At 35.7% G+C, this 27,972-nt stretch overlaps 1 protein-coding gene, 1 long non-coding RNA gene and 1 pseudogene across 7 annotated transcripts; 1 reads left to right on the forward strand and 2 right to left on the reverse strand.

Annotated features, from left to right (window-relative positions):
• Positions 1 to 230: 230 nt before the first annotated feature.
• Positions 231 to 22,695, forward strand: LOC115963286. Of its 6 annotated transcripts, none has more exons than XM_031082244.1 (7): positions 231 to 363; positions 625 to 781; positions 11,378 to 11,497; positions 11,623 to 11,676; positions 13,381 to 13,544; positions 16,362 to 16,538; positions 22,386 to 22,695. In XM_031082244.1, exons 2-7 carry the CDS (start codon positions 662 to 664, stop codon positions 22,594 to 22,596), a joined length of 846 nt encoding a protein of 281 aa, XP_030938104.1. In that variant the 5' UTR covers positions 231 to 363; positions 625 to 661; the 3' UTR covers positions 22,597 to 22,695. The 6 variants fall into 6 exon arrangements, with proteins under 6 accessions (XP_030938104.1, XP_030938100.1, XP_030938098.1 ...); XM_031082240.1 differs by lacking the exon at positions 231 to 363 and adding an exon at positions 9,744 to 9,943 and having other exon boundaries at positions 693 to 781; XM_031082238.1 differs by lacking the exon at positions 231 to 363 and adding an exon at positions 9,501 to 9,943 and having other exon boundaries at positions 703 to 781.
• On the reverse strand, positions 8,233 to 8,891 carry LOC115963287. Its single transcript, XR_004085780.1, has 2 exons — positions 8,809 to 8,891; positions 8,233 to 8,300 (listed from the first exon to the last, which is right to left on the reverse strand). It is a non-coding gene; the product is annotated as an uncharacterized LOC115963287 (long non-coding RNA).
• Positions 22,696 to 23,885: 1,190 nt separating the features above from the next.
• LOC115965836 lies at positions 23,886 to 27,688 on the reverse strand (annotated as a pseudogene).
• Positions 27,689 to 27,972: the final 284 nt, after the last annotated feature.

The following is a 27,972-nucleotide window of genomic DNA, read 5'->3' on the forward strand; positions in this document are numbered from 1 at the left end:
CAATTTTGTTAGTTGGTCGGATTTAGAAGTATATGTAATAATAGCATCTCGAGTTTCTAAAACTCAAGATCTAATTAGAACTCGAGTTTTAGAAACTCGAGTTCGTTGTTTTTATTCTTCCTTACGTGGACAAAAATTCCACTTGGAGCCACGGCAAATCGAGTCTATAAGACTCGATTTCTGGCAACCAGTAAAACAAAAATCAGAAGCACTTTCAAACGACACATTTGAAAGTGACAGAACCCTTTCAACCTCACTCACTCAAACTGACTCTCAAACTCACTCACTCACTCTCAAGCCGTTCGTAGCCTGCCGTTCGTAGCGCACAGTTTGTAGCCCGCCGTTCGTACTCTCTCTTTTCAGGTTCTGGGTTCTCTTTTTCTTATTTTTCTTTATGCGATTTTTTGATTTGTGTGATGGGTATTGTAAATTTGAGTTCTTTTCTGTTTTGGGTTCTTGAAATTTTGGGTTTTTGTAGCTCAGTGTTAGTGGTAGCACATCTCATGAAAGAAATAGAGATTCACTGCACCTAATAATCTTTTCTCACTTTCTCCTCTCATTTCTTCTTCTGTTTCTTTTACTACCATTTGTATCTGATTTGGGTTTTCATTTTTGGTTATGCAGAAAGGTTGTGAGGCTGTCTATTGCGCAGGTTTTGACTATGATTTCACAGAAGCAAAAGGGGGCTCTGAGAGAAGCTTACAAGAAGAAGAAGTACCTGCCACTCGATCTGCGTCCCAAGAAGACTAGGGCCATTAGGAGAAAGCTTACCAAGCGCCAGGTATGTCTATCTGCAAGCTTGATTCATATATGCATTTTTTTTTATGCTTGTTTCTTTTTACTTTATTGGGTATGCTATTTCCAATTTTGGTTCATCTATTGTGATAGTTTTTAAAGTTTTTTGTGTGTTTGTTTATGTTATTAAATATGGGGTAATTGAAAAATGTTTAATTGGAAATGCTATAAAGTTTTGGAACATTATGGGTGAGTTATTGTAGGACTAATGTTGTATAGGTTTTTTCACCTTTTAGTTGCTCATAGCTTGTTGAGAGAATAAGAAGGGTTAAAATTTTGGGAATTGGAATGAAAAATTTTATGTTTAGCTTAGCTGAAATCATCACCCTTAGATGGAGCAGGCCCATACATCAAAAAGAGTTGCTTACTAACAAGAAAAATGTTTTCCATTTTGACCAATGGGTTGTCTGGAATTCCTATAGTTTTTTACTGACTCTGTGCATTTGGTAATTCGTTGAGCAGGATATATGTGAATTAGGGACCATTTTTGCTTCTGCTTGTATCGGTCATAGTTGGTATTTGTTGGTCGGTTTAAATGAATGAGAAAAAGTCATTATTAGATGGTATCTGATCATATGAAAGTTCCAACACACCATTTTAGGATATAACGATCAAATCACTTAATGTGCTCATTGACCATGAGATTTCCATAGTGCAAAGTGGGTTCTTGTTAGCTTTGATTATTACTGTTGTGTTGTTGGTTTGCTTAGATTATAAGTTGTGTGATGGCTCTGCGTTGTGTACTTGTATAGTCTTTTCCGAAGGTACTCTCTCTTTCTTCTAAGTGCTTTCTCGTTTTTGCTTCTTAGACTCCTCTGTCTCTCTCTCTCCAATTTTAGATTTATGAATTTCATGATTTGACCTAGGGTTTGGATCTTTTTGGGTTTTTTTTTTTGTGTTTTTTAAAAAATGATTGAATTTGATGTAATTGGTTTTGCATCATGTTTGAATTTGTTGGTTTGTTCTACAAGTTGATGATTTAGTGGTTTTGCATGATTTGCTATAGCTATTGTCTAAGTTTAGGTTTTGGGTTTCTGGGTTCTTTTCTCTCGGCCAAACTGTTGAACATATCAGAACATAATAAACTAACCAAAAAGTGTTGTAACATTTGCAATTTGTGCTCCCACACCCAAAACGTTGGGACTGACCTTCATTTATACACAGATTTGTTTACATGTTACGGGAGATAAGAGACAAGATATTTGAAAGATATAAAAATTAATAAATGGCATAAGAGAGTTCCTATATTTTTAGCTAATCTTGAATTGATTTGAGTTAAAGTTATCTGTTGTATTTAAATTAGCATCCTTATCCTTATCCAATAGGTGTGCTTCAATAGATTACATCTTGGTTTCAATGATTTCTGCAGATAAGCTTGGGTGTTTTTAAAAAAAAAAATAATAATAATAACAATAAGCAGTTTCAGACTCAAGTATTCAGCCATGGTTATTGTTGCTTTTGTGGTCTATGATTTTACTTACCCATAAACAGAAAAGGGATTTGTCCTGAAATCTAGTGATAGTAATATCCAAATTTTTTCTATGCTAAAATAACATGACTTTAGCTCCATTGTATTGATTAACATAAATTGGGGACCTCCTGTAAAATACCATTGAAGAAATATAAAATACCAAAGATCCCCACTTTTTTATTTTGGCCAAAAGATCCCCACTTGCATATTATTGGGCAGAGCATGTGAAATGTCTGCTTTTCCTGTCCTCTCTGTCTCTTTTACTCTCCCCCACATATATTCATCAATTATGAATCCAATTGAAAAATATATGATCAATTGTACAAAGGAATCCCAGCCCCAATACAAATTTGCAGACACGAGTTCTGCTATCACAGAGGCTGTTCACATAAGCTAGGTTCTAACACCCCCCAACCCCCCCCCCCCCCCAAAAAAAAGAAAAAGAAAAAGAAAAAGAAAAGGAAAAGAAAAGTCCTAGATCTAAATTAGAATAACTCGAGTTCCAGCTGAGAAATTTTTTTGCCCAAATGCTCTGTTTAGGCCGAGAGCCTACAAAAACAGAGCATTTGGGGGTAAAAAAAAATTTCCCAGTGGAACATGAGTCTTAAGACTCATGTTCCACTGGGAAATTTTTTTTTACCCCCAAATGCTCTGTTTTTGTAGGCTCTCGGCCTAAACAGAGCATTTGGGCAAAAAAAATTTCCCCAATGGAACTCGAGTTTCAAAGACTCGAGTTCCACTGGGGAAATTTTTTTTTTCACTCCCCTGGACATACAAAACTGTTGAATAGGTAAAGCAGAAACTGGGAAATTGCTGAGAATGTAATCTATAAACAGTCATTGAGAGGCAGAGAAGCCAAGAATGTAAATGCACTTAAATTACATCAAAACGTGCTCTCAATAGGCACCAAACTATAGAAAATTTTACAGTCTCTGCATAAACAGGGTTTTACAATGGAAATGCACTTACATCGCAGCAAAAGGCATTCTTAATATCAACATTCTAAACATGCCCAACCACGCTTAATTTGCAGTTCTAACCATACTACTCAAATCACAATCTTCATAAAGGTACATTGGATTAAGAATTACAAGTACATTCAACAAAAACCAAAAAGTTCACATAGCCAATACAACGTAGTCACTTTTCCTAAGATCGCCGGTCCGCATGACAAAAACGTCATCCATGGAAGCATGCCTGAAAAACATAGAGTAATCACGTTAGGAGACAATATAGTAAACAATAGGTAAACATGGAATGAACAACAATTATTTAACCGATGCATAACTTTTTGCCATCTACCTACCTACTTTGGAATATGACCGCTTGTGGAAGCGCCACGGGACTGCGGACATTTTCTGCGGTTATGCCCGGAAACATGACACAATCCACATGTCTACTTGGGTTGACTCTCTATCAAATCTGCATCCTCCCTCCGCCATCCCGGTTCTCGATCCTTATTCCTCACCCCATCCATCTCATTCCTTATTCTCGACTTCACTGGTCGACCTTTAGCCCGCAACAATGCTGGATTAGGCAACCACTTTGGCCCCATGGGATCCCTCCACAACGACTGTGACTTTGGAATCACAAATGCATGCTCATAAGTGTTAAGGGCATTGTTCAAACCATAACATGGGTGAATATATGTGGTCGAATCAATATGTAAATAGTCACATACTCTAATTGCATGTGAACAGGGGATCCCTATGTTTTGCCATTTCCCACAACTGCATGTTTTTTCCTGTAACCGAACTTCATAACTGTGGTTTCCCCCTCCTGCGCTACACGTGTTGAGCTGGGTAACTACTTGAAATATCAGCTTTTCATTGCTTAATGGTTTGAGATAATGTTTCTCAGATTTACGCTTATTTCCATCCCACATGGAGAAGGCATATTCACTCCATTTCTTACCCTCTGAGAACTCAAAATGGTATTCTTTGCGCCGGTCGTGGAAATATTGAACAAGTTTGTTCCAAGTGAACTCAACTAATGCGGCAATAGGAAGACCTCGTGTACCTTTCAGTACACCATTGAAACACTCTAATATATTGGTTGTCATTGTCCCAAAACGTCTTCCACCATCATGTGACTGGCTCCACATATCCACAGACTCGCCCATTAGGTATGTTTATGGAAGATAATCTTGATTCTTTTCCTTGCCATCCTTCCCCGTCACCTTCTTCTTATTCCTAATGGCCTCAATTTCCACTTGCTTAATGGACTTCATTATGGCATCAAATTTCACTACCTGACTAGCATATCCCGCTTTCAACGCTGTTGACTTTAGAGTTAAATTCTGAAAATGGGTGTTGAAGTTGCTAACAACATGTCGAAGGCAATATCTATGAAATACTGGTGTACTTCCATCATCCCTTCTAGGCTAGTTTGCAATGGCGTTTTTGATACCGAGATGTCGGTCAGAAATTATGCAAATGCCTTCCTTAGGTATCACGTGGCCAATCATATCTCAGAGGCACTGTAAAAATCACCTCCAACTAGACTCTGACTCACAATCCACAACAGCAAACGCGAGAGGGAATACCTTGTTGTTAGCGTCAGTTGCCATTGCGACCAACAACTTTCCCTGATATTTACCATACAGATGGGTCCTATCAATATTGATAACTGGCTTGCAGTATTTGAATCCTGATATGCATGGACCGAAAGACCAAAACACATAATGCAACAATACGACGTCATCTTCATCGGTGGATGTGATACGATAGAATACTTGGGTAGTCGGGTCTTGATCAATATATGCCATTAGCAATTTTTGCAACTTTTGGTAAGACTTTTCCCAATTCCCAAACATCTTCGCAATCACCTTTTGTTTCGCATCCCATACCTTGTAGTAAGAAGGTTTCTGCCTACTATATTTCGTCTCTATCATAGATCTGAGATGCTTAACTGGGGTAGTGTGATTCTCACATAACTTCTTATGGATGTCTGATGCAATAAAATTACAACTCATCATTCTACCATCATTTCGCACCCTAGTCGGTATACACGTGTGAGGACTCACATACACGGTGACCATCCATAGTTGGTGGAGATCGGGCTTCAAAACTGCGCAGACATACCACTTGCATGACTCATGCACGCATTTCGCACAAAGTTTTTTCGTCGTCAACCTAATGATCGTAAAATGTTTGCTTTCCTTAAGGGCACAAATTGTTAATACGCACTTCACCTCCTATTTATTGGCAAAAGTCAACCCTTTGCACAAATTCATCCCCTCTCTCCAAGTAGACACAAATGACATATCAATATGTGAAAGATCAACCATATTTTCCTAAGTATTTGCAGAAAATGACAATGCAGGAGGTGCTTAGGCAGGGATTGTATTCGTAATGTTTTGAACACTAATAACATTGTCTGCATAAGGTTCACTACCATCCAATGTCTAATCGTCATCAACGTCCCTCTTAAAGTCCCCAAGGTCTCTGCCAATTGTGTCTTCATACTCATCTCTATCCACAAAATCTTCACCGTTAATGGCAATATTCTCATCAACATAGTCGTCATCATCATCATCATCATCATCATCACCATCAACATGAACATCACTATCGGCATGAACATAATCATCCTTTACATGTGTAGAATATTCATATTGAGCATCTGGAACCGTAACCTGTAAGTTTGTGGTCGTTTGTTGGATATCCTCTTCCCAAACTGCACGCGGCTCCAATTGTATGTACAACTCAATGTTAGTTACTTCAACTATTCTCTCCAACTTGTCAAACATAATCTTTACATGTTTGTCTGTTTCTATCACCATATACTTGTAATTAATCCGGTGCTTCAAGATTTCGTTTGGCATACGATAAGTAATTTGTATGTTGTGTATAGCAGGATTCTCACACAACTCTTCCATGATAATCTTCTTCAATTCGTCAAGGGTCTTCAACCTATGATTAATTTGGGTATAATAGGTCTTTATACCCGCCCCTTCAAATGACAATCCCTTGTTCGCATTGACATTCTTAAGCGGACCACCGTGGTATAGGATTATATCAATTTCAAGCATTGTGAACCTATTCAAGTCAAGTTACTATGTTAGTTAGTTAAATCACATAGTCGTAAAGTGGGGGAAAAAAAGTAATGCGATCTTAAGGCTGAACATATTCAAGTCAGAATTTTCATAGGTAATTATTAGTTTTATAGCCATTATGTAACTTGTGGTACCCATGGTTCTAAGTTTGGCTTCAGAAGCAAATTTGAAACATATCTAGTGGAGCAACCCCGAAAAATAAAAGGTAAGGAAAATATATATATTTAAAAAATACATAGAACAAGAGAAGACTTTACAAAGATGATGTAGCATTAACAAAACATATTAAATTAACAAGACCAAAGTACCTTTTGATAACAAGAACACAATTTAATCAACTAACACACACAGACAATTAAAGCTAACGAACCATCCAGTTATTTCACCAGTACATGCCCACAGCTCCAGACAACAGCAATAACCACCCAACCTTAGTTGCAAAACATTGGAGTCGCCTATTGATACTCAACAAACTAATTAAGGTAGATCTTATGTAAACATATGGTTCTGATCCAGACTCTAGAACATAAATATAAGTTACCATACTCAAAACCTTAGACCATCGCTTGGCAAGTAATATACCATAATACAAGTTAAAAACATGGTATGAGCATTACTCTAAACTATTTATGATTATTCATAAGGCTCAGTCATGATAACAATTCCAATGTTAAGATTTTCATCGAAGGCAGAAAACAAATGATATCACATAATTCCTTTACCATAGTCCGTACAATTCTAAATAAAACTTATATTTCTTAGCTTTCAAACAAGCCTTAGTTTTCCACTAACATAATCAACATAAAAAGATCAAATAATTCTCAAATGTCATTTCCAAATACCAAATTGTTTCCAAAATGACCAATTCTTATACTTTTTTTTATTTTAATAATGATCAATTCCTTATACAGTCATGTATTGTAGGTCACTACATTTTAAGAATTACTTTCAGGAGTATGATTATGATACCCATTCATTCCATTCAATCACTATCCATTTCATACCCAAAATAATGATGAATAAAGTCAAAAAAACTTGTAACACACAAAATAGGCAAATAAATACTCAAAAAATTAACACTAACAAAACAAACTTCTATAACACACAATATTGGTAAATTAACTAAGTTATGTCAACTATGTACAAAATAATTAGTCAAACTCTTTAACCCACACCCATAGACAACTAATACCCAACTACAATGACAATCAAATTATGCAAACCCTTACCTGAGATATCAATTTGTTGAGAGGGAAGAGCAGTGCGAGAGGCAGTGTGATGAGTGAGAGTGAGAGGCAATGTGGTGTAGGAGTTATGGGTGAGTGAGAGTTAGTGAGGGTAAGAGTTAGTGAGGTTGAGAGACTCAGTGAGGATGCTTTGTTTTTGGGTGAGAAGGCTGTGTAGAGTGTTAGAAAGTGTGTTATACGAGCTGAGTGTTAAGAGTGTTCTGTTTAAATAATTTTTCCCAGTGGAACTCGAGTCTATAAGACTCGAGTTACTTGTATTTTTAATGCACGTGAAGTGCTGTATCTTTACTTGGTAATTTTATTTTGAGGATCTCGAGTCTAAAGACTCGAGATCCTTGTATTTTTAACCAAATTTTATTTAACCAAATTTATTTAATTTATTTTGTGCACGTGAAGTTGTGTAATGTTATTTTGTGGATCTCGAGTCTTAAAGTCTTGAGATCCACAAAATAACATTACACAACTTCACGTGCACAAAATAAATTAAATAAATTTGGTTAAATAAAATTTGGTTAAAAATACAAGGATCTCGAGTCTTTAAGACTCGAGATCCAGGTGGCAATTTTGTCCACCTCAGCCAGTAGAAAATATGTCCACCCTAGTCTTTAACGGTGGAGTTTTTAAGTGGATTTTGATTTTCTAAAACTCGAGATGCTATTTTCCTTTATTCTTTCAAACATTGTCCAACTTACTACATAGAAAGGCCGAACAAGGTTAGTCTGCCCAAAACCTGAATTTTTTTTCTAAATAACAATAAATATTAAAAAATTTAGTTAATTATCACATTTCAAAACAATATTGAAAACTAGCATCTCGAGTGTCTAAAACTCGAGTTCCAAGATAAAAAATCGAGTTTTTAAGTCTCGATTTGTATGTGTATTAGTTTAAAGTGGAAAAAAATTAAGCTGAAAATCGAGTTTTAAAGACTTGATTTCCATAATTGAATAAAAACGCCGCTATAGGTCTATAAAACATCACTATAGGGCTTAAAAACGCCACTATAGGACTCCATAAATCTGTACTTAAGAAAATTTTTTCTAGGAAAACGCCGCTATAGAACTTTAAAACGTCACTGAAAGGCTTAAAAACGCCACTATAGGTGAAATTTTTTTCGCATAAAACTCGAGTCTTAAAGACTCGAGATCTATGGGGCATCTTTTTAATATGGGTTGTTTCGAACGTTGCCTAACTATATACAATTCTTTTGCATTGCTGTTTCGCACATTACCTCCCAAAACCTCGTGTGACGGATCTTCTCAGAATCCAATATTTATGCTGTCTCCAAAACAAAACAAAATCTTCATTGGTATGAAATTATAAAATAAAGAAAATAAATAAAAAGTCCTCAACGATTCTGCAAAGACTTAAAGAAGCTTGGGAGATTATAGTGAAGAAGGTACTCGCTCATTTCTCACCATCTATCAATTTTTGATTTTTTATAAATTCTGAATATGCCAATTGTAAATTAGTTTATTTTATTTGATTTGGTGGGTTATTGGCTAAGCTCTTTAAAGTATTAAGTATGTATTCGTAGGTTTATATGTTTGGTCTTGCTTTCAAGTTTGAGTTAAAATTCGTAGGAGAAAACAAAATGGGTATAGTTAGTTACATTGACATCTACAAGAGTCTAAGTTCTTTACTAGAAATTTGTATTAGTTAATGGATTACTGTAACCCACACATCCAATCTTAATCTAATCTAATCTAACAGGAATTAGTTAATTCCCAAAAAAAAAAAAAAATTGAGTTAAAAGAACAAAAAAATTAACAAATATCTGAATTCTCCGTGAATCTGTTAATGATTTATTATATATGATGTAATTAATGATTCAATCCTGCTTTCATCTCCAACTTAAGAAACTATGACAGATACCAATGATTAATTATTTGTTTGTATTGAAAAAAAAAAAAAAAAGTACAATTGCTTGCAGCATTGTAGGTTGAAGGAATTTGGTTGGCTCTCACACCCCACATGGTAATGAGGTTCATCCCTTCTTACTCATGTGTATCTCAAAAACCCATGAATTTGAACTATCTTTCTAAACACATTGCTGCATTAAGCAAATACAAAACAGACATAAAGAGGGGTTTCATTGAACGGCCTCAAATACTACCTTTAACTTCTAGAGATGCTGTTGGCTTGCGTGTCTTTGTGCTCTCTGACTTGCACACAGACTATGCAGAGAACATGAGATGGGTGAAGTCCATATCTACTGTGAGGCACAAGAAAGATGTTATTCTCATAGCTGGTGATGTGGCAGAAATATACGGAAATTTTGTTTTGACTATGTCTCTTTTGAAGGATAGATTTGAGCATGTCTTCTACGTACCAGGAAACCATGATCTTTGGTGCCGTCGGGAAGGAGAAGATTATGTAAGAAACATCATTTATTTCCTAGAAATTCGCATCCTTCAAATTCTTCTTGATATGTTATGTTCAATTATTCCATACTGAGATGTACTAGGCTTATATCTGTCTCTCTGTTTGAATATTTATGAATGTACGCACGCAGGATGGTTTCTCAGGTTATCATTGGTTAGTTAAATAATTTCTTAACATTACAGGTTTGAATCTGTCAATGAGGTGACCCAAGTGGGGCCAATGTTTGGATACTCTAGCTCAGTTTGGTTGATATTGGATCAAGTTGCTATGGTTAAGCTTAATAACCCTGTTGAAGTTTGATTTATTAAAAAGAAAAAGGCCCTGTTAAAGTATGGTGGGTTGACAGTGCCTAATCATGGTCAACAGTGTAATGGAGTTTATCATTTGCCTAGTCTATAGTTCATTTGCATGTTATGATTTAATAGCTGTGCCGTCATTTATTGAAATTTCAAGGCTAAGATATTCAAGAAGCTATTCAACTGTTTATCATAAGCAGCTTTAAATAACTTGTGAACTTTGTGCTGAAAAGTGTCTCATTTCTTCTACATTTCTTTTTAAGAAGTAATGTCACTGTATCATCCTTTTTTGAACTATTCATAAGCTCTGTTGGCCTTGTGTTGCTCTAGTTTGGCTTGTTAATTGATTGAAATAAGAACGTAAAGCGTGAGTTTTGATTCTTTAGGCTGGTGAAAAACAGAGGCAGTGCTCCTGGGCATAAGCACAAACTGCTTAGCTCATCAGTGGTGAATGCTCCTGGATTACTTTACAACTGGTTCTACAGGTGGGGTCATTTGCCTGTAGGTTCTACTAGCTAAAGGCGAGTCCAAAGGGCCGTTGTTTAGAAAGTTCCCTACATTAAAATAAAATAAAATAAACACAGAGGCAGCTTATTGATAATCCTAGCTTGAGCAAAGACTATTCTGCTTATTACTGAAGACTCTAATTACTCTCATGTTGGAGTGTGTAAGAGAGCTAACTTTCATGTACTTCAGGTTCAACTTGATCTGAAAAGTCAGCCTTTTCTAAAATTAAGCTTAGCTTCCTTAATTATTAATTAATTCTGGAGGAGAATCTTAATAATCTGAACCTGAGCTTTGGACAAGCTGTTTGTTCTATCAAAAGCCCTAATTTTATTTATATTCTTCCCACCCCCACCCCTCTTCTTCTTTTTATTAGTTTTCTCATTAAATCTTATACATTTGACCTTTCACTGAAACTATATGGTTTCATCTTCTGTTATCAGTTAGACAGTGAAAGTTGATCTTTCTAGTGCTGGCTCTTGCTCAATTTTCAATGCTTAGCAATGATATTAGTTGTATCTTTTTCAGAATTTGATTCCTGTTAAAGCTTGCTCTTCAATTTCCTTTTATGATATTTCAATGCTTATGGAAATAATCATCTGAGCCTTTAAAGTTGTGTTTTCAGGTCGATTCTCTTCAAAAGCTAAATAAATTGCTTGATGCATGTAGAGTACTTGGAGTTGAGACTAATCCTATGGTTGTAGATGGCTTGGGAATCATTCCTTTGTTCTCCTGGTACCATGAGGTGATTGGTTTATTAGTGTGTATTTTGCATCCATTCTGCAATTTTTAGCTCCAATAACATTGATGACTTTTCCATGTGGCGCTTAATTATGAATTCATGTGTGGACGGACCCCCTTTTATTGCAGAGCTTTGATCGAGAGAAGGATATAACTGGCATCTGCATTCAATCGTTGGAGATGGTGATTCACTTCCCTTCCTCCTAGTAAGGGTCTTTATGATTTTTATCTATAGTAATGCTTGATGTGGGTTCCTATTCTCTTAGCAGAGCAGCAGGCCTTTTGTTTTCACTGATAAGAGTCACCTACTGCAAAATGACTAAACTGAACTGGCAATGTTCTGCACACTTTCATGATGCCTAACTAGTTGTGTATTAGATAAAAGAATTTCATTCCTAGATTGTTTGGGCCCTCATAGATAATGGATTTGCATCTTACAGGCTTTATATTTGTAGCATGGTGTGTAAATTTTGCTGTCTTCTTACCTTTCTTCTCATTTTAGTTAATGGAACAGTAATTGGACAAGTGTTGGTAAAAGCACCAGGCACACATTTAAAAAAAAAAAATTGATAAATTTGAAAATAATTATAAATGGGAAATACAACAATTAGTGATCAAATAATCGTATATATTGAAATAAAACATTTTATATAATTCATATAACATTTATATAAGCCGCTCCTTTTGCAATTTTACCACAAAATTGCGATTCAAGGCATTTTTATTTTCTGGATCAGCTAAATATGAATACTTCCATCAATACCCTTTCTTGAATCTCCAGTAGCCATAATGCACTTTGACTAATTACTAATATTATTTAATAATGTAATCACTTAATAATAAGTATCAGTTTATAAGAATTAGTCAATATAAAATCAATGGTGGACTGTGGAGTGATTGCCGTCCCAAATGGGTCTTATAGAATTTGTAAAGTTGGAGGGGTTGGGAAGTGTATAGTAGCACACCGTAACATTGAATTTTATATATGAAATCAGTGGTTTATACTTTATATCAATAATGTTAAGATACTATGGCTATATTCAGTTTTAGTTTATTTCTTTTGAAAATTTAAAATAAATAAATAAATAAAGGGAAAAAAAGTGCGCCTTGCTTTTGAGGCGAAAAGCGTTGGAGCTTTGGTGCTTCTTGCTTTGTGCTTAAGCGTGCTTTTACCAAAACTTATTGGACATTTGAATGGATTGTTTAATTAGTACACACTAAATTGATCACAAAGTTATGTTTATTTATGATGAATCTCATCACTCTATGTTGTAGGGTTTTTTTTTTTTTTTTTTTCCCCAGTTTATTTGGTGATTAATTGCCTTAGAGGCTAGGATTTGTTTCACACTATTCCACTTGAAGTTGGTTGTTGGACACTTGAGTGCACTATTTGGTGACTGATAAAAATATAAGTTCATTTTTGTAGGTGAAATATGAACATATATTTGTAACGTTTTCTTGATGGTTTATGGTTCGTCTGTTTGCAGCCACTCAAACACGCATAATTATAAATGTTACATTGATGGAACACATATATAGCAGCACCTGGTGTAAAAATCTTGGAACTGATGTGTCTGGCACCCACTTCTGTCTTAAAACATGATATCATGTCCATTTACTCAAACCATTTCATGTAGGCATTTATAATGACAGCATATAGATTTTTGTATGTTGAAATCTTGAGCACATATATAGCAGCACTCCACGTAGAAACCTCAGAATGATATTCTTGTGGGATGTTTTACTTCCTTTGCATATCCATCCATCTCCATTATTTGTTGGTTACTTGGTTTACATCATTTGGGTTTTCAATTTGACTTCTTTATAATGCAGTAGGTCCTCAATTATAATATAGGTTTGTGCCCATCCTTTTGATTCTCTATGTAGGCATGTAAGGACTTTCATGCATGCAAGTGGCCTGCGGGACTTTCAAATGGAGATACCTCCCTGTCTTTGTACTTTGATGCAATCAATGAAAAGAGTCTTAATGTGGTCAAGGAAATCCAGGGGACTTGTAGCCAAATAATTACATTTTCTCACTTTGTTCCCAGGTCAGTTAATCACTCTTCTGATATCTAATCTTCTTCAGTTAGTTTCCTTCTCATTTAAATTGGATAGTTGGAAAATTTGCTGATTGTAACTATGACCAACTTTTAAGAATCTTATATTATTCGCCATTTAAATAAATCATCAGAATTGATGTTTATGGTTGTCATTTTCTTGAATTTACTTACTAGTTACAATTGTAGACTTTATTGGTGGGTCAAAAAATTTTCTTTTACTAGAAAACCCGAAGCATTGGTGTTTGTCCCTCTAATCAAATAAGAAAGCAAGGGTTGAGGCCAATGTGTTATCAGTTGCAAACCATGGAACAACATGGCTAATCAAATCCTTCAGTCTAGTGAAAAATTTCAACCAAGTTTGACACAAAGTCGTAGAATGTATGTTTATAGTAATATTCTTATTCTTTGCAATTGTCACTTGATGGCCCTTAAGCTTTTTCTCAAAATCTATGATAAATTACCAATTGTTTCAAGAGCCTAAGCTATTAAAAAATGGTGAATTTTATCCCTAAACCATTATTCTAACCCTCCTCTTGTGTGGGCCTCAACATGTGGGATTTTTAACCTTTTAAATAGAAGGTATAGTGTAGGCAAGGTTCAAACTCAAGACTACTCGTTTTAATACCATGATAAATTACTGATTGTCCCTTGGAAAAGCATTTGGCCGCAGTGATCAGTTTTTCCCTTGGAAAAGCATTTGAAAGCAGAAGATTCCCTCTAGAGTGGCTTTCTTTGTTTGGACCGCTGCCTTGGGGAAATGTCTAACAATTGACAATTTAAGGAAAAGAAAGGTTTGCATTTTGGATTGGTGTTATATGTGCAAGTGTAACAGTGAAACCATTGACCATATATTCCTTCATTTTCTGGTTGCTCTGGAGTTGTGGGATATGGTTTTTGGTTTATTTGGAGTTTGTTGGGTTATGCCAATGTCTGTTGTTGAGCTTTTTGCTTGCTGGCAAGGTCGATTTGGTCGCCATCACAATGGAGATATATGGATGGTTGTCCCTCATTGTTTGATGTGATGTATTTGGAAGAAAAGAAATAGTTGGTGTTTTGAAAACAATGAGCGTTCTATGCCTGATTTCAAGCTTCTTTTTTTCTGAACCTTATTGGATTGGTTCTCAGTATGGAGAAACCATCATTTTTCTTCTTTTTTGGATTTTCTTGATTTATGTAATTTCTGTATTTGATATGTACACCCCTATATACTTCCTGTGTCCTTGGGTGTCTCTCTCTTTTCGTTATCAATAAATCCTTATTACTTATCAAAAAAAAATTACTGATTGTCCCAAAAAGTTAAGCTGTTAGGAAATAATGAATTTAATCACTTAATCATTATTCTAACAATCTTCAAGGATCTCATTTGAGCAATGAGAGACATAACGAGTCCAAATCAATATTTTCCTCTTTTGTGTTAAATCTCAGGCCAATTTATAGTTGGGACTTGGTTGTATTATCTGTCTATTTTCCTCTCTTTGTATTAAATCCCTGGCCAATTTATAGTCGGCAGTATTATCAGTCACTATTGTATGACATTCTCATCTCCAATCTTCTCTACAATGTCATCTAGCTTCTCAAACTTCATCTTAGCTAGTTTTGAAATTTCTAAGGTGTAATATCAAGTGTAAGAAAAATGCTTCCATTAGGACTGTTCACTAGAAAATTGAGTATAGATCATCTTCCTTTTCTTTTCTTTTTTTAACCATCAAACATAATTGAGCCACCTGTTTTCTTCCATTCTTGCCTATAGTGAAGCATATCTAATGTCCCATGCACTTCTTCAAGAACTCTCCCTAATGATGTGGTAAGAAGGTGGCTTGAGCCTTGAGCTTAATCTAATGATGCTGTAGAAGAACTTAGCCATTTGCTGATGAACTGTCTTACATTCTTCTTTTTTAAATATTTTTTTCATGGTTGTCTAATTTAATTTTCTAGGAAAACCATCCATGGTTTTCTTTATTTTTTTTTTAAGTAAAAATTTTGAACTACAGCATCTTCATTCTCCATATCCAACAAGCTCTTCTTTTTATAGGATTCTTTCGAATGAGTTTTTAAATGGCCAAAATTTTTTTTCCTAACTTCCTCTAGCACTTGAGACAGGGCCTCAATATTTTCACTAGTTCCAGTTAAATAATGTTAAGTTGATACATACTCAAACTAGCAAAGGAAACCCAAAGAACTTGTAGAGTTTGTGGAATTGGTTAAGATGAAGATAGTAGCGGCTGCATTAATGGTAGTAGTGATGGCATTGCTATATTGCTTGTGACTAGCAATGTCTGGGGAAATATTGGTGGAAGTCGGAGGTGTAGTAGTTGTTGTTGATATGGTGTGGTGCAGTAGTGGGTGGTGGTGAAGCAGACTAAATTGGTGTTGTATAGGAAGTGGTGGAAAGGTGGTGGTTTTGGTGGTTGGAATGTATCGGGTGTCAATGGTGTGTTCCTGTACTTTGACTTTTATCTTGGCTTTGTTTAAAGATTCCTGCAAATTGTTTTGCCCATTTTTTCCCTTTCATTTCTGTCTTTACCAAAAGGAAAGAAAAGAATACAAATGGTTCATGCCATATGAAGTGAACTTTATGTCGAAAAAACCAGAGCCATGTTGGTTGAGCCACAGTGGCTTTGTGAATTTTTAGTAGCATTACTGTATTGGAAATTTGAGCATCCTGAATATAGAGCATTTTGTCCAACTATAAAAATTCCCAAGTAACCCCTGAACCTCAACTACAGATTAGTTATGTTGTTTTGTGAATAGAGCATCCTATAATTTCTGTGTGGCACGTAATTGATTGCATTCCATCTTCTTCAGGCAAGAGCTGTGTCCAGAGAAGAGGATGCTATTCTATCCCAAGCTCCCAAAAATTATTGGCTCGGATTATCTTGAGGTTCGGATAAGGTCTATACATGGAATCCAGGGGAGTGGATCTGCATGTCATGTGTTTGGTCATACTCATTTCTGCTGGGACGCTGTGCTTGATGGAATAAGGTAAGGTTTGTTACTAGTTAACAATGGTAAAGGTAGATCCTGAGGAAATTTACTAACAAATATACATATTTTTTCAGTGAAAGGATATAGAGAATGTTTTTTGAAACTGAGGCTTGGTTGTTGTTTAAATTTTTTTGATAGGTAATAAAATCTTCTATTGAAAATTAAATAGAGAACTCCCTGTGTACTCAAGCAATATACTAGGGAAACAACAAAGATCGACACAATTTACGTAGTCAAAAAACTCCTCTAGAGGAGAGAATAAGTAACTACTTAAAGCAGCTATCTAATCATACAGCAAACAAAGTAAGGACAGTTTCAGCTAGAAAGACGAATTCTCAATCCCCTCAAAATTTCTCTTGTTCCTCTCTTTTCTGATGGTACACATAAAACAAAGAGGAGTGGCCCTCCATACATCAACAGAATGATGTCTCCCAAAACCCCGTCCAGCAAGCCAAAAAATTCATTACCCTCTCAAGCATATCCCACTGAATCCCAAATTGACAGAACACTATAGACCGGATATCCAACAGATAGGCACAATGAAGTAGTAATGATCTGTAGTCTCCCCACTGTTCTTGCACATACAACAGCAATCAACAAGACAGATGTTATGCTTCTGAAGATTATCCCTGGTGAGAATTTTCCCTTGAGCTGTTGCTCATGTCAATAAAGCAATCTTAGCAGGGACCTTAACCTTCCAAATACATTTCCATGGGAAGAATAAGGTTGATTGGATGGTAATGTAGTGAATAGTGGAGAGTTATTTATACTGATGCATCAACACACACACACACATAATATAATAACATTAAGATTTTGAACAGGGAAATATCCCATGGAATGATGCACATAATATGACATTAATATTTTGAAACGGAAACATCCAACGGAATTTGGTGATAAAATGTTTCATTTATGATAGATAAAATGAAGAATTAGTGATACCAAATGTAGAAATTTAGACTACTTATTTATTTGTTTTTATTGAAATCGCACATGCACTTGTGGCCTTGAACTCATGACTTCACCTTCCACCTTGTAAAATGTCTCATTTTAACTAGAGCTCATTGGCGAAATGTAGACAACATATTCCTAGTTAAACACTTCAAGAGACCTAAACTCCTAGTTTCTCTCTCTCTCTCTCTCTCTCTCTCTCTTGTACACACCCTGATGGAAATATACAAAAAGTAAGGGAGGATGTGCTGCTGTCTATATTATTATTTTCAAATGTTAACAATCCTAACAATAACAGGCTTTTGAGATATCTACACTACAGGTGACAGTGACAATATTTTAAGCTATTCCACATCTTGAGAATTTTCAGGGAAAAAAATTAGATTACCTCTTTTTAAAGTTTCCAAAGTAATTGCAATGGGTTCTTTAAATTTCTGTAGCGCTTTCCAGCCAGGGGGATGTGGTAATCCTTTTTCCTTGTTGTGGAAGTCTTGAATGGATTTCCAACTAAAGCAATAGAGGGAGGTTACATGATGGGCTTTGTGGAACTTTGATAAAGAAATAATGTAAGAGTTGAAAAAATTGACTTTTACAGGGCGGATGATGTGTTTTTAAGACAATTGAGATGTTTGAAGTTATCATTTTGTGGCTGTCTCAGGTTTGAACTAATTTTATTGTGACTGTGCACTGTAGATGTTGAGGATGTGATGAATTTGGTGGTGAGATTGGGGAGTTGGATAAGTAATGTTCATGAGTTTTCTGGCATCCCTATTTCATCTAGTGAATTATACTTTATGCAAAAGTAAAAGGAAGTGCCTAGCTTTTGCCCTTTTTTTTTTTTTTTTTTTTTTTTTTTGTGGCGCGGGGGGTGGGGGGGGGGGGGCGCTACAATTTTGATGAGCCGGAGGAAATTGATAAGGCATACATTTCTGGTGAGGAATGGATTATGGCAGTTTGTCATTGAATTTGTGGGATTCCCTTCTTTAAGAGCATTCACATCAGTGGATGCAAAGTCTTACAAAATAGAAAAAACACTTCATTTTACACATTTTGACTAAAAAAACACCCACATCAGTGGGTGTAAAATTGTGCATAAATGCACGAGTGCTACAATAACCATGCATATATGCACAGTTACTGTAACTCTTGCATTTAATATTTTACTAATTTTTTCTCTCTCCTTCACCTCACTCTCTCATTTTCAGCTTCTCACTCTCACCTCTCTCTCTTTTTATTTCTGGTCCCTCACTCTCACTCACCGATCAGTCCAACAAGCCGCCACCGACCAGTTTTGGATTTTCTGTTTGATCTTTTGTTTGATCAGTTTTGAATCACTCACCGTACGAATCACTCACCAATACGATCTTTTGTTTGATCACCTCTCTGTTTAATTTTTTGTTTGATCAGTGGGTTTTAGGGTGATGGTGGTTGGGTGGGTTGATGATGGGTGAAGATGAATATTTTATTTGAATAAATGTGTATAATAGACAAATTGATGTAGGTGTTTTGCAAAAATTGAAATGTAAAATAGAAAAAGTAGGTTTTTTCCGTGCAAATTTACAAAATTTTTGCATCCACTGATGCGGATGCTCTTGTTAGAAAAATTGGTTTTGTATTGCATACAAAATACACGGCGGAAGTAACAAATCACGGATCTACTTCATTCATGAGAGATATGGATGCTCTTGTTAGAAAAACTGGTTTTGTATTGCATACAAAATACACGGCGGAAGTAACAAATCACGGATCTACATTCATGAGAGATCACGTGTAACTTTGAATTATAGAATAAAGAATAGAAAGTGTATCTTGATGCAGTGAAATTCAAAACCAGACTTGAGAATACCTCTAATTAACATCCCAATTCCACATGGTGCCCGAGAAGAGTGGTCTCTCAATCAGTTTACACGTATGTGTTCAAGGGAGAATAAGAGAGTGTCTTACACTCACATACACACCATTTTCATACATCTGAAGTAACAAATCACGGATCTACTTCATTCATGAGAGATATGGATGCTCTTGTTAGAAAAACTGGTTTTGTATTGCATACAAAATACACGGCGGAAGTAACAAATCACGGATCTACTTCATTCATGAGAGATAACATGTAACTTTGAATTATAGAATAAAGAATAGAAAGTGTATCTTGATGCAGTGAAATTCAAAACCAGACTTGAGAATACCTTTAATTAACATCCCAATTCCACATGGTGCCCGAGAAGAGTGGTCTCTCAATCAGTTTACACGTATGTGTTCAAGGGAGAATAAGAGAGTGTCTTACACTCACATACACACTATTTTCATACATCTGAAAATTCTATATGTTTCTTTCCTTATATATAGGATTATCTAATGAAGTTAGCCTTTTGGGCCTTCCCAATTGGGCTTTAGTTTGTGGTTTAAGATGGGATCAAAGAAAACAAATAAGAATCTAGTTCTAATAGGCCTTAGGCTTATCTGTCAATTCTTGACAAATCCAAAATTATCTTTAATTATATTTAATATCACTATATAAATTTAATTGCACTCTATTCCTTATCTCTAATGATATCATTTAACCCTTTTATGAAATATCCATAGTGAACAAAATCATAATAAACTGTCACTTTGTAAACAACTATTTTATTCTTGAGTACCTGGTTTAATATTTTAGTTATTCACATTTATTGAAATCCGATTTCAATAAATATAAGTTTTAGTAACTCCTTACTAAAGTGAACGCCCTGAATAACCAGTTCTCATTAAACTTATCTCAAGGGGATATTTCATGTTTCTATAAAAAGAGATTATGGATTCCATTTTGAAAATATGTGTTCCCTCAATAGTATGTGTGGTTACCCAATATACTGAGATTTTGACCGTCAATATTAGATCTCATTTCTAATATATCAAAGTAACTTACATTTCATGATTGTGTTCACTATACTTTCAAGATTGAGAGTCTATGAAATTAGAAGTCGTGAGATTAATCATTCAGGTGACAGTTGTTGATTGAATAATTAATCTCACAGCAGTCCAATTCAATGTCTTAACACTTAAGACATATCAACACATCAACTAGAAGTTCTCACTTCCATGATCAAGGCAAACTCTTCAACGCCCAATTTCATCATCGACTACGAATTATATTTTGAGTTTACAAGGAACTTGTGATTTATATCTTCTGTGACTAAATCACATACAATGCATCTCAAGAACTATGATAATGTCCTATTATTTCATTTATAAATAGTCTCATATAATTAAACATTTTAATTATTTATGATATGTCAATAAATTGGATGTTAGGGCATAAACCCCAACAACTTTAAGTATTAATTATTGTAGCAGTTTTAACATAACTATGCAGGAGAAGAAAGTGGAGGGGGTGGAGAGAAGGAAGAGACTTTAATCTAAGGTGTATAGACATAAACATACTATCAAACGTATCAATTAGGTTGCACGGACACGCCATTTTTTGGCGTTGTGTCGGTGTCAGATACTGGAACGGATACGACTCATCGGATTCCGGTGTCCAGCAAGTGTCTCTTTTTTTCTTTTTTTCCTCACTTCTCCGACACATCCGACATGCCAGCGGTGAAAAAAAAAAAAAAAGGAAATCACAGATTTTGACAGATGGACTTACCAATACCATTGATTTTGTGATATACCCTAAAACAAGAAGCCTAAGAAGTTTGCCATTGCCCTCTGTCTCTCGCTGGAGCTAGATCAGGCCAATTGGCGAGCTCCATAGACGTCGACGCCATGCTTGTCCCTTCCGATCTCTCTCTCTCTCTCTCTCGGAGTCATGTCCTACCTCTTTAAGCTTCTCTCTCTTTTTTTTTTTTTTTTTAATCCCACTCTCACTGTCACTGTTGATAAGCCAGTTAAATGTTTTTGTAGGATGATGTTTTTGTTTTGTGATAATCTTGAAAGTTTAAAACTTGTTATCCTTTTATGTTTTTAGTTTGATGTTGAACTTGTTATCCTTTTATGGTTTGTACTCTAAACATTTTATGTGTATTATTGTATTACTTTGGGTGTTAGTTTACTTATTTGTAGTTCTTACATAATTTAAATTCTAGACATAAACTTATTTTATGTCTAAAAATATTTAAAAATATGCCTAAATATAAAATTTAATTAATTATTTAACCGCCGTGTCCCCACCATGTCGTGTCCTTAATTTTTCAAAAATTGCCGTATCCCCATGTCCATGTCGTGTCCGTGTCCGTGCAACATAGCGTATCAGTTCTCCAGAATGTTTAGACAGGGATTGCTATTATTTGTTTATAATTGTGAATGATTAATGGTAAATGTATTCTTTGGGTGGTTGGTTACATACAGAAGAACATGCAGAATGTTTGGACAGGGATTGCTATTATTTGTTTATAATTGTGAATGATTAATGGTAAATGTATTCTTTGGGTGGTTGGTTACATACAGAACATACGAAATATTTTACTAGGAAATATAGAGACTGGTTTATGTGTGTCTGGAATGTCCATTCACTTTGCAGGAGATGAAGATAGAGAAGAAGATGATGATAAATGTTAAATATTGTATTAGTTTCACCGTTACATATGGATTCACCCTTCTATTGTCATCTTTACATATCCAAATATAATAGTGTTGACTTGTAACAATTGTTTGTACGATGCATGCTTTGCCATGAGCAGTTGAAGAAGCATTAGTAATTGCTAGAATTTTTTTTTTTTTTTTTGAGAAAGTAGATTTTCTTAGATTTAAACACAGGTTGTGTAGTACTTGAGCCTGGTATTTGTTAAGACTTGATGATATGACTTTTACTCGTAAAAGGAAACAAGAAAGAAAGAAAAAAAGCATATACCATATTGATACGGGTTACACTTTCTTCTCATTCTTATTGCCGCCATTGATGTAATGCAGGTATGTACAGGCACCATTGGCTTACCCAAGAGAACGCAAGAGGAGGATGAATGGGGGTGAAGATTGGCTACCTTTTTGCATTTATAGTGATGGAAACTTTGCTGATAGACTCTCCCCATGTTATTGGTCTGATTATTATTCTGCCAACCCAAGAACACCTCACAACACTGAGCTTGCTCCTTGGGTTGCCAGATTCTACAACCAAACATAATGCTGTACATTTACTATACCCCACTTGTTTCTATTCCCTATTCCAATGTATAAACTCAGATATCTCTTTTGACGACTATCTGTAAAATGATGTTACTTCCGAATGGTGTTTATTTCATATATTTATTTATAGATAGTGTTTATTACATACAAATAAACACTAATTTATCAATAGCATATGAGTAATGTTTATTACATGCACCTTAATGCACACATTTTTTACACTTTACACAACTGAAAAAGCAACATATATATGAGTAATATTTATTACATGCCCCTTAATGCACACATTTTTACACTTTACACACCTGAAAAAGCAACTAAAATCGTGAGTTCGACCATATTTATTCATTCTTTATTTATAGACTCCATCTGATGTAGCTGGCAACAAGCCAACCTCCTTTGTGTATAGTGCATCTTATCAATGATCATGGAAAGCTAAATCAGCTCAAGCTGGTTCAATTACTTAATTTTCTAGCTTCTGCAGCTTGTTACTTTTATCCCGGAGTAAAATTCTTAAAATTATGTTACCGGTAACTCTTAGAAAAACAATGGATCATTTTTGAGTATATAATCCCAAGGACAGGCCAAAATCAAGATATTCTTGTGTCAAATTGGAGAAAGCGGCAAGGTGTTATCAGTATCTGAATTTAATCTTAGGTAGCATACAAGAGTGATTACGAAAGAAATAAATTGTTCGGTGCAAAAGAGGGAAAGACAATCTCATTTCATTTTATTTCACGAGGCTGTCCGTATATCAATATGGATTGGCATGACAGCCAGCCTGCTGATTGGAATTAATTTAATTTTTTGGGTGGCATAGCTGATTAAATCATTTTTAAATGAAAGAGTATATAATAGAACCAAATGACCTCGTTTATTTTAAACTCATATATATGTTACATTGTTCTTAATAATTATCCCAACAATTACAACAGCTATAACATACATACATACATACATATATATATATATATATATATATATATATCCAAAAAGAGGAAGAGGAAGTTGTTTATTATCTGCAACTGTTGTATGTCTAGTGTTGTACTTAATTAGTGAGTTGTTAATAAAATGCCAACCTTTCTTCGGTTGCATCATATATATATATATATATATATATATATATCCAAGAAGAAGAAGAGGAAGAGGAAGAGGAAGATGAAGATGATGTGGGAAAGAAATAGATAATAAAATGCAAACACACTTATTTGTAATATAAGAAGAAAACAAGAGCAAGGTGGGGAAAACCACGTGCAAATTTATTACAAAATAAACAAGAAGAGGGAACTAGTAATCTTCAGGAGCCAAAGGCTGGTGAGTGTGTATAACCATGTATTCATATATGAGTCCTGCCAGTGCACCTCCAATGAGTGGGCCAACCCAATAGATCCACTGGTTGTCCCATCTCCAACCTACCAAAGCTGGTCCAAATGCCCTTGCAGGGTTCATTGATGCTCCATCAAATGGTCCACCTACAAGGATATTCGCCCCCACGATTAACCCAATTGCAAGAGGTGCAATTGTCCCCAAGCTACCTCTTTTGGGATCTATGGCAGTCGCATAAACGGTATACACAACCCAAATGTCATCACGATCTCTAATATAAGACCACGCCACTCTCCCACCCCATGTGATACGTAAAATCCCACTGGTCTCTGAAATTTAATTAAAACGCAACAACATTAATATATATATATATATATATATATATGAATAAATTAATTAATAGTATATTAATAATGAAGGCCGATTCAGGGCATATATATATATGTTGGTATTTTTACCATATTGGTGACGAGCCTGAGCAAGAGGGTTGCTACAATAGAACCCAAGAGCTGAGCAATCCAATAGTAGATGGCACGTACAACTGAGATCCTTCCGCCTAGGAGGGTGCCGAAGGTAACGGCGGGATTCAAATGACCACCAGATACGTTTATACTGGCTGACACCGCTGCAAAAAGGGCTAGTGCATGTGCAAGTGCGATGGCTACTAGCTCTGACGCACTATTGCCGCCTGTATCCCTGTAAATCTTGCCTACCAAATACACAAAATACATGCCCATGAATTATTTTATGAATTATTGATTCTTCCATAAACTTAATAAATGAGAACTTATGATCATTTTGTGTAATCAATGCCATAATCATTTGTTTAAAAAGGATCCAATTTAAATGAGAAGCAAAGCAGAGACAAGTTTTAAACTTGTGATCATCTGTGTTAATGTGTACAGTGTTGTAGGTTTTAGGCCCAACTAGATTACTTGTATAGCACACATTCTTGTACTGCACTTTTACTTGTATTACACTCATATGCCTCCTATATAAAGACATTCATGTATATTTTTTCATTTGAGAAATACAATACAATTCATTCAGTATTTCTAACATGGTATCAGAGCCACCTTCTTGTGGACATGGTTTTCTATTCTTGCGGTATATTTAAGAGCAATCTTTGTCTTTCTAGGTGTTTTCTCGCTGCGTTCATCTTCTTTGACTTCCTACTGCTGCCGTCAAAACTCTCCGTTATAGTCATGCCACCGTTAGAAGTCGCATTAATACTGCAAGACTATTGCTTTCCTTAAACTACCGTCACAAAGCCAAACTTCATTTAAAGGATCTTCTCAGCCTTATCAAATCTCAAAATTTCATCAAGCTTCCATCTTTAGTTTGAGAAGGGATGTTAGAGATATATTAGCCCATTAGTATAAGCCCAAGCCTAATTCTACTTTGTGTGCAAGCAAAGTCTCCTACTTGTACTAGAAGTCTATTAATCTAGAGTTTAGTCTACTATATATACACATGTTATAATTCATTGTAACACAGAATTTGTACTACCCTCTAATGTATTATTAATGTAGCCCATTAGGGTTTCTTCCGTGGATGTAGGCCGTTAAGCTAAACCACATAACCCTCGTGTGTTATTATGTTTTACACTTTATGCTTTTGCTTCCGCATCCTGTAGACTTCTCTGTCCAACTACCAGATATCATTGATCCATTTTCTAGTTCACATTTTAATGAACAGGTCGAAGACGAGCCACCTAACCCCAACCCTGAGCTTGGGTCCCCTACTTCTGCTATGCCTGAAGATCTTGCATAAGGCATTCCACCTCGTCACTCAACTCGGGTAAGGTCTATTCCTGCACATTTACTTGACTATCACTCTTCCACTGACCCTTTATGGCAAATTGCAATAAAAGAGGAACTTGATGCATTATCTAAAAACCATATTTGAGATTTGGTGACACTCCCTCCTAGGAAATCTGTGGTTGGTTGTAAACGGATCTATAAGATTAAGACTTGCTCTGATGGGTCCATTGAGCGCTACAAAACTCGTCTCGTTGCAAAAGGTTTTACACAGGAGTATGAGATTGATTATGAAGAGACCTTTGCTCCGATTGCTTGTATCTCATCTGTTCGTGCCCTCTTAGCTGTTGCTGCTGCCAGTAAATGGGACATTTTTCAAATGGATGTCAAAAATGCATTCCTTAATGGGATTTAAGTGAAGAAGTTTATATGCAACCTCCTTCTGGTCTCTCTATTAACTTTAACAAGGTTTATATTCATTTCTTCGTCGCACTAACAAAGGCACTATTTTACTTTTCCTGTATGTGGATGATATGATCAAAACTGGTGATGACCTCAATGGCATTCAAGAACTTAAGGATTTTCTCAGTCAGCAATTTGAGATGAAAGATCTTGGACATCTCAGCTACTTCTTGGGTCTTGAAATCACTCATTTTACAGATGAACTTTATATTACTCAAGCCAAGTATGTCTCTGAACTCTTATCTCGATCTGGACTCACTGATAGCAAGACTATTGACACTCCAGTTGAGCTTAATCCGCGTCTGACTCCCTCAGGAGGGAAACCATTGTCTAATCCCTCTCTTTACAAACGCTTGGTTGGCAGCCTAGTTTATCTCACTGTCACTCGTCCAGACATTTTTTATGCTGTTCACCAGGTGACCCAGTATCTGTTTGCTCCACGATTGACTCACTATGCTGCTATTCTGCGCATTCTTCGATACCTAAAGGGCACCCTCTTCCATGGTCTTTTCTACTCTGCTTAGTCTCCTTTTGTTCTCTGTGCATTTTCTGATGCTGATTGGGCAGAAGATCCCACTAATCGTAGATCCATCACTGGTTATTGCTTTCTTCTTTATTTTTCTCTGATTTCTTGGTGAAGTAAAAAACAAACTCATATGGCTCGCTCCAATACTGAATCAGAATATCGTGCCCTTGCTGATACCACATCTGAGCTCCTTTGGCTACGATGGATTCTCAAAGACTTAGGTGTGTCTACATCCTTTGCTACTCCTCTTTATTGTCACAACCAGAGTGTCATTTATATTACTCACAATGATGTCTTCTATGAACGATCTAAACATATCGAATTGATTGTCATTTTATCCGTTATCATCTTGTCCATGGTGCTCTCAAGCTGATCTCAGTTTCCTCTAAAGATCAACTTGTAGATATCTTCACCAAGTCACATCCTAAAGAACGCCTTCGTACTTTGGTTGACAACATCTCATATCCACCTTGAGTTTAAGGGGGGCTATTAATGTGTATAGTATTGTGGACTTTAGGCCCAACTAGATTACTTGTATAGTATACATTCTTGTACTACACTCTTACTTATATTGCACTCATATGTCTTCTATATAAAGGCACTCATGTATATTCTTTCATTTGAGAAATACAATACAATTCATTCAGTATTTTTAACCATATGTTGTAATATCATAATCATTTGTTCCAATATCATGATAGTCCCAAACTTAAACTATTAGGAAAAGATTATTTTAATTACTTAAGTATTATTCTAACACATGCATGCACATCAGCATCAAGATCTTATATTTTACTTAATTATCACTGCAGTACTGCACGAGAAGCTTAGAGCAAGAAAAGAGTTAAAAGCTGAGCATGCATGTAGCGTAGAGTTGGAGATATACCAAGAGCTAGTAAAGAGCCTTCGCCAGCAAAGACAAATATGAAAGTGGAAATGAGTTCTGCTAAGGTGGCTCTGATGGAGTCAGGGTGGGTTGCCTCATCTGCCCTCCCAAACGCATATCTCCGGGGCATGGTGATGGTGGCACGGGATACTAATTAATGATTATATATTTAATTTTCTTTTGAAACCTTTCTAGACTAGACTAATAATCACTCTTTGACGACCAACCTCATTTTTGATGCAATATCTAGTTCTGATGATTATGCTAGCTGCTCCTTTACTTCGTTAGTGACCTTGTTTACCAAATGAGAATTAGGGTCTAGGGAAGAGAAAATGAAATATGAGGAAGGCAAGGTGGATGAAAGTCTTTGCATGGCTGAAAAGTGGAGATGTTATAGCTTAAATTTGGTGTGGT

This window comes from Quercus lobata, chromosome 10, assembly GCF_001633185.2.
Source record: "Quercus lobata isolate SW786 chromosome 10, ValleyOak3.0 Primary Assembly, whole genome shotgun sequence".
In the NCBI taxonomy this organism is placed as follows: Eukaryota; Viridiplantae; Streptophyta; class Magnoliopsida; order Fagales; family Fagaceae; genus Quercus; species Quercus lobata.

What these genes read in the sequence shown, in the direction of transcription:
- LOC115963286 (XM_031082238.1), top strand. Translation starts at nt 9,542, where the DNA reads ATGGTAATGAGGTTCATCCCTTCTTACTCATGTGTATCTCAAAAACCC. An exon ending in TTTTCTCACTTTGTTCCCAG is followed by an intron (nt 13,545 to 16,361) that starts GTCAGTTAATCA and finishes CATCTTCTTCAG; the next exon opens with GCAAGAGCTGTGTCCAGAGA. An exon ending in GCTGTGCTTGATGGAATAAG is followed by an intron (nt 16,539 to 22,385) that starts GTAAGGTTTGTT and finishes GATGTAATGCAG; the next exon opens with GTATGTACAGGCACCATTGG.